This window comes from Leuresthes tenuis, unplaced genomic scaffold (genome assembly GCF_036924035.1).
Source record: "Leuresthes tenuis unplaced genomic scaffold, fLeuTen1.0.hap1 SCAF_20, whole genome shotgun sequence".
Lineage (NCBI taxonomy): Eukaryota > Metazoa > Chordata > Actinopteri > Atheriniformes > Atherinopsidae > Leuresthes > Leuresthes tenuis.
Genome location: NW_027325374.1, coordinates 21,229,173 through 21,238,974, shown reverse-complemented (window position 1 = coordinate 21,238,974; position 9,802 = coordinate 21,229,173). Strand labels below are relative to the sequence as shown.

The 9,802-nt window shown below is 39.1% G+C and overlaps 1 protein-coding gene across 1 annotated transcript in view; it reads right to left on the bottom strand.

The window, feature by feature from the left end:
- Window positions 1–2,320: 2,320 nt before the first annotated feature.
- The window catches only part of dnah9 (dynein, axonemal, heavy chain 9), a 137,145-nt gene continuing 129,663 nt past the window's right edge, over window positions 2,321–9,802 (bottom strand). The window contains exons 76-78 of the mRNA XM_072373573.1: window positions 5,962–6,215; window positions 5,740–5,875; window positions 2,321–4,084 (exon numbers count right to left, since the gene is read on the bottom strand). Coding sequence (XP_072229674.1) covers window positions 3,857–4,084; window positions 5,740–5,875; window positions 5,962–6,215 — 618 coding nt within the window. The 3' untranslated portion in view covers window positions 2,321–3,856. The remainder of the gene's footprint in view (window positions 4,085–5,739; window positions 5,876–5,961; window positions 6,216–9,802) is intronic.

The window sequence follows — 9,802 nt, the reverse complement described above, 5'->3', positions numbered from 1 at the left end:
TGTACTGCGCTGTTAGTGCACTTACTGGAGTTACTACACACTGTGGATTAATTCTGTGAGGAGCCAGCATGAGGTTTAAGGGCTGCATACCTATTCCGAGAAGTTTCAGGAGAAACTCTGGTCGGTGGATGCTCATTGTCTAGATTTTGTGCAGAGACATGGTGAGTTGAGAATCTCTATTTTTTTCTCCTGGGAAACAATTTTCTGATAGTTTTACAAACATTTTGTGAGGGATGGGATTAATGGGTACATGGCTGTGACAGCAATACTGCGTCTCTCCCATCCCCTGCTGATTCTAAAGGAATGAGAATGGAAGCAGAACAATTTGATAATATTGGTAAAAAGATATCTTCTATCTGCAGTGTGTGTCTGTTATTTCACATCGAAGTGGTGTGCTTTTGTTTGAATGAGTTCTGTCTGGCCTATTAGTCAGATTACTTCGGTGTCATGTGGACACAACCTTATGTCTCAGAGTGGAGAGCACTGTTCAATATCTTGTGATTTCAAGATGTAATTTTATCTTCTCGGTGTTTGTTTTCATCATTCATGTTTGGCTGAGTGGTTAACACAGTTTTCTTTGATGCAACAAACTCAGAACTTTTGCTTTATTTAAATCAGAAATCAAACTAATAGAACTAATGGTGTTATTTTTCTTAACAAGCAGCATTGCTTTATAGCTGTCAATGTGGTGGCCAATCCATCAGTTCACCATTTTGGTCCAGACTGAAATCTCTACAGAAAACCTGAGGTTACCTAAAAATATCATAACAGTATCCATGGTGCACACATGTATCTAGTGATCCCTAGTGCCACCATTAAAAGCGATAACAAGTGGCCCACACACTCATGTCACCTTCAAAATTAAATGAGATAACTGTGAGATCTTGAAACATTTATTACATCATTTGGATGTGAAATCTGTGAAACTAATGACATTTTCATTAGCTCAGCACAGTCCTTATGACTGTTGTAATTACGCTAAGAATAATTCTATAATACTAATATTATAATAATAATATTATAACAATTAGCATACTAACACGCTAGGCCAAGGTGGTAAACATGTAGCAGCAGAGCCTTTTCTTTAGAAGCGGGTTTGCCCAGGTTAGCAGTTTTGCTCACATTCACCTGTGAGCTTCACAGAAATGCTACCATCACTCTTAGTCTCACTATGTCTGCAAACCTGGACAAGATAAGAAAAAATGTTTTAAACATTTTTTTTTACACACTACCGAGCTGGCAGCTACCTGCTCTCATATTTCTATGTCCAATATATGCGCCGAAGCTTTTCCCTAGACATACAAAAAGCTCAAGCATTGATTCCCACAGCATGGCTTCGTGTATGTGGCTGTCAGAAATGATCTACAGTTTTCAGCTATCTCTCAGAGATAGGCAAGTTGCTGCTGTAGCTACTATTGTAGCTTTTACAGCTGTTAAAATGTACTGCTCACAATTGCTAATCAACATCTGCAGGCACTTGCAAAAATGTATTAGACTGTAACAAAAGAAAAGATTTTGAGTGATAAATGTGCTAAAATGATGAGGAAAACGCTTTATGAAAATAGGAAGCGTGACAGACATGGCAACAGTAACTAAGGGAGATGGGGCTTGATCAAGACTCATCTGGATAACTTGGAAATACCCCAGAGACTAACAGAAATTGCCTCACTCTGCGTCATTGCTTTCCTCCTCCTACTATCCCTCACCTTCTCTTCTTCCTCACACCTTCCTGCTTCTGACCACATTAAGTCTCTCCAGTAACCAGGAATCTGGCTTGAGACAGCCAGAAAAAAAGAAGGAAAGCATTAGTTCCAAAACATGTCTTACATTGTAGCATGTGTGGAGTCCAGTTAAAGAAGGACTCCACACTTTCATCTTTGGTCTTTTTTTTTTAATTCTTATGTGGGGAGGAGGAAATAAGAAAAGAAAAACTCAAAAGATTGTTTGTAAAGGAGCACTTCTTGGATTCAACAATATCTATCTGAGGTGCTCTTTGGATGGGGTTGAAAAAAATCGATTATCAAAAAACTCCAAGGCACACTCCTTTAGAATAACTTAAAACTTAAAATGCCTTTATTTTTGGTGTGCTAAAAGCTATGACTATAACTATACCATAAAAATAAATGCATTTAAGCTATTTCTAAAAGAGAGTGCCTTTTTTGATATACCAACAAAAGAATGAACTGGAAGGAATGTGGCCTCGTGACTAAGGGACTGGAAACAGGAGATAGGGGAAATGACTGCATGTTGGCACTAAAATGAGAAATATCGAAGAGTTTGTGCAAATAAAACCACAGTACAAACTGGAATGGCACGATAAAGCATCTTTATTGTCAGACTTTCCTTGAGAAAAAAGTAATAATGAATGTAAAAAAATTGCACCCATAAAAATATATTTGTGTGATTCTGATAATTATAAGACACGATTATATTATAAACCATGGTGATAAATGTGTAGGGAATGTTTTAATTCAGAAAAAATGTGTTAAGTCACCCAATAGTGATATCATTATTATGCTGTGATACTTCCAAAGCTGGTTAATCTTACAACATTCTCCCAAATAATGCATACAGCATGAAGTGAATTCATCCACAAACAGCTAATTAGCATCTTTATTACCTTAAATACTGATCCTCACACAAAGACTTATCAGGCATGTTTTTAACAGTCTACTGTCTAATTATCGAGGCATACAAAACTGTTTTTTAAGGTACACCACGCAGAAAATTACATCCCACAAAGGACTGTAAGATATCTTATGCTGGGACTCTCTGTGGAACATGACAGCTTCTTATTCAGTGTTGTTTGAGACACATTGGATTTTACTGTTGAAATTTAATAGGTCTGAGAGAAAGACAGAAAGATCTGTCAGTCAGCCAAGCATTATGGCTGCCTCGGACAATGAGCTCAAAAGACAGATTCCTGTGAATTCCTTACTTTTAAATTAAAATTAAAATAAATTTAGAAGAGAGAGAGATGCCTCGTGACTAAATGTAAAACAATGCTGAATGTTTGCTGACCATTGTGTGGGAGCTCTTATGACAACATTATCATTTAACAAGCTGGGGATTTTAATCTTTCCCGATTAATATTTTCTTTATCTTTTATAAAGGAAAAAAGTCATCTTTGAATGGTTCACTTTGAAATTATTAATTGCAGTATCAATGACCTGCTCCTTACTCATTATCTGATTTCTGTCTAGACAGACATCAGGCTCAGAGCTGGTGGACGTCTTGCAGACATACCTAAAAAAAAAGCAAAAATTCTAAAGTGACTCATTCACATCTGTAATATATCTTTTTGAACTTTGAAAATCTCAGCTAAAAACTATTACCGATGATTTCAGAGTAAAGCAGGTGCTGCTCAAAGTAAAAAAAAGGGTCCTTCACAGCTGTATTTCTAGCGTACATCACCATCTCCCCAAAGGACTGTTCCAATGAAGGACTTAGTCCATTATTCGGTTTCATTCTCTGTGTTCTCAAAGCACCCACAATGCATTTCAATACAAGTTGTTAGCTTCGTTCTGTGTTCAAACAACAGTAAAGTACAAGTTGCCAATCTAAAATGACTGCAAGATAGCCAGCTAAGTGTAAGTGGCTATTTCAGAGTGATGGCAATTTTTCAATTGTGTAAGGTGGAACTGAAAGTTGAACCAGTGCCGTGACTTATGGCCACATATTAAGACTGTTCCCAAAGTACATTGATAAACAAATTGATCTAAAGTCTGAGTGATTTAAATTAACTAACAAATAGAACTTAACTCATTGGGAAACTCTCATTTCAAAATGTTTGGCCCAAAAACTGTTTCAGCTGTTTACCCTGTCAGTACCATCAACGTGTTTATCTTAACCACAGCTAGATCTGCAGAAGCAATGCCACGCCAGCTAAGGTCCACTTGGACGGGTTTTCTTTGGTCTTCAGATTAAAGGTCCACACATACGTCGGTCCCCGCTGGCGGGTTTTATAGACGGGACACTGATAGACGTTTCTGTTCTCTTGTTTGTCCACAGGGATGGCCTTGATGAAGATGACTGGCATGGTTGGAGTGAGCTCTTTCAGGCGGGCATCTACAATCATACCAGTCTGAAGAGAAGAGAAAAGAAAAGAAAAAAAAAAGGGTTGTTGTTGGACCAAGTGATGTTTGACTTTGCTTAACACAAAATTGTGGCATCTTTGAAAAGTGGTGAAAGTCATGTGCGTTTGAGTCAAAGTCAAGCTCTCCTTCGAATACACACTCACTAAACACACTGAAACTGAGTGGTCTGTCTCATTAATTAATCCTCCTACACTTAGAGCCTGACAAACAGAAGTTTCTCCATGAATGCGCACTGACTTTCGGGAATGAATATAAATCCTGATGACTTTGAAAAGCTCAGAGGACAAAGCCCTAATTGCCTCTACAACTGCTCCAAAACTTTTAAGGTGTTAAATACTGTATCACTAACTTTATGTCTGTTTGGGTAAATACAAATGATGGGTCTCTTAAAGTAAGCCAAATGGGCTCTTTGAGATTCATTACAAATTTGTTTAATGCTCTACATAAAACAGTACCGTGGCAGCAGATATCTACTCTTATTCTTTCATTTCACAACATACTGAGTGAATAAAATAGTACTACGTAGCTGAATTATTCACCACCAATAACTGGCATTCATTACAAAAGTACCCATTCTTCCACAGTCTGCATTCTCTGTTATTTACATTCATTGTGTAAGGTGCAGTATCCAGCTGTCTTTGATGTCTTTACCCTCTGTGAATAAAATGCAAGGTTCATTAATATAGATGAGTAAGTTTATCATAAATCTTTGACTTTTATTGCTGCATAAAGTTGTGTCCAGATGGAGCTCTGCTAACTCTCTGGTTCACACTCTGATACTCCCTGCCAGTGGCACAGGACTGGCCTTGGGGCTGAAAGAGGAATGTGAAGTGAGGAGGAGGAGGAGGAGAGTGGAGAAGGGGAAGCCGTCTGGCCTGTCTGTCTGCCTGTCTATTTGCCTGCATCTCCAACTTTAATGAAGAAGAAAGGACCCACTGCTCTAAAGGGTGATCTAAGTGTTCGAGTGCACACTCTGCACATTCCCTAATTAAGAAGTCTACAGGGATGCTCCTTGAGAGCTTGGCACATATACAGTAGTTGAGTATATGTAGATAGATGGAGTCCTGGGAATCTGAGTAACACTCGAAGAGGTGAACACAAGCAGGATGCAAAGCAGGAAATTAAGCCACAAAGGGAAGGTGGAGGTGCTCTTGGGGGAAATACTGTAGAAACTTTTCTTCACACGGTTTTAAGGTGCATTTTGAAGGTGGCTCATGTGTCTCTCACTCACTGTCAGAAGTGAAAAGTTGTAAATGGACTTGGTAAATGGACTTGTACTTGTATAGCGCTTTTCTAGTCTAGCTGACCACTCAAAGCGCTTCACTACATGCCGCATTCACCCCTCTCACACACATTCATACAGCACGTCTTAGGATATAACTACGTGCTTTCTAAGCATTCACACACATTCATACCCCCAATGATACACTGGGGGAGCAACGTGGGGTTCAGTCAGTGTCTTGCCCAAGGACGCTTCGACATGTATCCTGGGGAAGCCAGAGTCGAACCACCGACCTTCCGATTGGTGGGCGACTGCTCTTCCTCCTGAGCTAGTATTTTAAACCATAAGGCATTTGTAAATCTGTCTTTTTAAGATGACCATTTTGTGACTGTAAATCTGTGAATAACTCATATACTGTACCTGTGTGTCCCACCGCGCCCCCTCCATGTACAGTCCGTGTATGTAGGCCCCCTCACGAGGTGGAGAGCTAAAGTCTTCGCGATTCTTCTTTGTGACATCACACTGCAGACACATGCTGTCCAAAGGCCATTCATTCCTGTCATTCAAACATGGGGAGATTTGTTTTAACATCAATTGGTTTCTACCAGATTTACCAGATGTCCTGAGGCAAAACAGCCTTACCTTCTAGCCATAGCCTGCATGATGGCTGTGAGGAAGGACTGCGGGTTGAAGAAGCCAGCCAGCCACACTGCGGAAGGCAAGATGAAGTCAGCTGACCAAGATTCAAGTTCCTTGATCCTGGCCAGGAGGTCAGTGAACCACAGAGCCAACCCTGACATGGAGGGATATGCTCGTTTGGTCCAACTCTCCGGCACCGTGTCCAGGAAAATAGCATTCTGAAGGTTCTCCATGTCACTGGTCATAGTCAGCTCTCCCTGATAGGTGGGGGTGACAGGAAAGAGAGCAGCTGAAATCTTCCACTGTGAAAGGTACTTAAATACATATTGTTAATAGTTTTACACCTAAAAGGAATAAGAATGGCAAGATCTTGGGAGATAAATAAACAGTGCTCTTTGGTGAAATGCTGTGGCTGGTGAGCCTTCTGCTCAAGCTGTGTTTTTTAACCTTACTGAGTCACGACCATCCAGAAAAATCAGGTTGCTGTTTGTGCACCACTCCACCACCTAACTGAAATACTTCTTCTGAAAAGCCAATCTGTGGACTACTCTTGTGATAGGTAGCAAAACTAGCTATAGCAATTTTGATACGGCTTTAGCACCAAAATAAAGGCTTTTTTCAGTTCAGTTAAAAAGCTCTACACGCACACTTTGACTCCCACAAATAAAATTTGTTCTAAGAAATGCTGGTTTGTCCTCCTGTGTTTGGTAACACAGCTGAGCTAGACAAAGGAACTGAAATATCATCTATATAAGAAAGTTTCTGGCTATCCCATGTGTTGTGCTTAGATCAATGAAAAGTGAACACATGAAAGCAAAAGAATAAGATTATTTTTCATAACAGGTATATTTTAATTACAGCTGTCACCAGAGAAGTCACGAGAGCCTGGATTGGTCGGTGATATCACCTGTTTTAAACTTGCCATGACTTTAGACTCATAATTTCTGGTTATTTTTGAGTTGTGCCCAGACACATACCAACATTTTACCCACCCTCGGTTATTTACTTTTTGCTCATAAAGGAGCAAAATGGCATGTAGCTGAAAACATTGTACGATGCAGCAAACTACATGCTATTTAATTTCAAATAGAGAAAAGCGAATAAATGCTTTAATTTGAGTTTTTCACTGGCTTTAGTTAAGAGGGCGGCTCAGCTGTCTTGTGACTGTAGAGAAAAAGCACTGCATACTGCATATAGAGTGAAAAGAAACATAAAACTAAAAAAGAGGCACTACGTAAGTGTGGACCGTTTGAGTTTCATGATCTCTCTGATCTTCTGGAATAAAAATCTATATTTAAGTAGGACGCATGCTTCTCTGTTCTAACGGACGCTGGCTTTCCTATAGATGTTCAAAAGGCTTCTTTGGTTTGTAAATTTTCATTACAGGAAGCATGTTAGTCCTTTTGGGTCTATAAGGTGTTGATTGGTAACAAGTCCTAAAAACTACGAGACGTACATAAATATTACGATAAGCCCATCTTACCAGATAAGGAACAGACAAGATGGCACACATGAGTAATGAGATGACATATGAGTGAATATATAGGTGTCCTTCACCAACTCATACTGCAGCTGATGTAATGCTGATGTATAGATACTCATATGTTCCAGTCATAAGAATTCTTTATGAGGGTGAAAAGGTTCTGTAGATTTATCTACATCAGTGCCTTTACTGATGTCACCTTCCAACACTTCTTAGTCCTGATCAGTCAGACACACCACTGCACAATGAAAACGCACCTTCTCACCAAGGCTAACATTCTGATAGCTTCTATTCATTCCTATAAAGACGAAATATGATTCCATTTGCTAGTACAATAGTCCACATGTCTTTTAAATCACTGAGCTGGTTTATTGAGGCTTGTAAGACAGAGAGATCGAAGACTCATAACTCCCGACAAGCACGTTGACACATTTTTTTCCCTCCTCTTTCTTATTTAGTTTGGTGTTAACAGACAAGTCAGTCAAGCTTGACACACTGAGCACAGACATCTCTTTGCATTCTTCCGTAAGCCTGATTTCTGAGTCATTCTTAAGACTCGGCTTCTGTCAAACAAAAAGCTTTAGTTATGTAAGAACACTTCTACAGCCGCCTGCTGAAGTCATAGGAGTCGGAAACAAATGGGGATTTTATGGACTCTGGATAGAGTTGAACTGAAGTTCACTTGTCTTGAATTAAAGAAATTTAGCCCCATGACCAAGTGGCTCACAAGACCTCGAAATATAATGCTTTTTTTTTTATATACCAAGGGAGATCCCAACAAGATGAAAAACACTGTGATCGTATTTGATCAATGATTTGATACGTAACAAGATAAAAAAATTTTAAAATTATAGACTCTTCTTGAATTATCTTAGGGAATACTAAACTCAAGCAGAGACACATGGCCAGATTCATTTACTTAGAGTGCCACGACTCATATATTGGAAGTTGCATTCTCTCAACTATCCAGCCCAAAATATATCTCCATCTGTGCACTCAGCACATAACCGTACCACTCCACATTTTGTAATGCATTGTTGTCATTACAATGAACATGCCTGAGCCAAGAAAAATACTAAATAAATAAACACTCAAACACTCAATAAACTATCAGCAAATTGAATAGTTTGTGACTCTTGTCTTGATATGCAACCATCCTTTTTCAACTGGCAGCTGGTAGTTATGTGTTACTACTATGACAAGGTGGCGGTAATGCACAGAGCTGTTCACCATGAAACAACAACAGAAGAACACGTCACTACTGCCAAGCTCAGTAGAACGTGTGAACTGTGAGCTTAGACTTTTGACAGTGTCCAAATAAGAGAAACATGCAAAGCCAAAGACCAAAGCTGTCAAACAGTTTAGTGTGGAACTACTTCAACACATGCAGTAAAACGAGGGCCAGTGCAAAGCTAGCATACATACAACTATGCTCTGTCTGTTGTAAGTGAGGCACCAAGTATTTTTCACCCAGGTATGAAGCATTTTGTTGTTTACTGAAACATTTGGCCCTATATTAATCATGGCCTTGTATAACTAAGAAAAGTGAAAGCAAAATAAACAAGAGTTAAGGAAAGTGTGGATGGCTGTTGCTACCTTGGTGTGTTGTTACCACATTTGTCATATTTCGTCTGATCATCGGATTATGCTCCCTCGTGTCCAATTTAAGCAAATGCTTTTCCTCCCAGATTAATATAAACTTAACTTTAGCATGAGGGTAAGCTAATTTTAGCAGTTTCCGTTTCTAGTTTTACGGAATATACAAGAGGAATATCAGAGACAGAATGAGACAAGCGGAGGAGTGAGTAAGGAGGCTGGACTGTTTGGTAGTTTTGTGAACAAATTTTCGTGTTTATCCAACATCCTGGCAAAATCCAAGGCAAAAGTTGAACATTTTCAACATGTTCAAGTCGAATCCCAGAGGGAAAAATTAGGAGAACGACGTTTCACAACAGATTCACACAGGAAACAATGAACTACAGCTTTGAGACTGGAAAGGCTGTTTGTGCCCACAGTTACAGATTTAGGTTTGAGGCATTAAAATAAAGCTTTGTATAAAAATCTGAAAATTCATCAATGAGAATTAGAAAAAAAAGCAGACACCCACAGCAGTCGACGTAAATAAAGGTACTTTTTTGAGAAAAAATGGTACAGGAAAGGTCTAAAAAACTGGTACAGGAGTCATTAAGACAGCTGAAACTGAGGTAGACAGATCACTCTGCAAGAATGTAATGAATTTGGTGTTTAAGCCTATAGTCACAAATATGAGAAAATATATTGCTTGAGGTTGCCCATTTTTTCTTAGAATTATATTCTAGCAAATATAAAAACATTGGTTTGCTATGGGCCTCCTGTGTATGT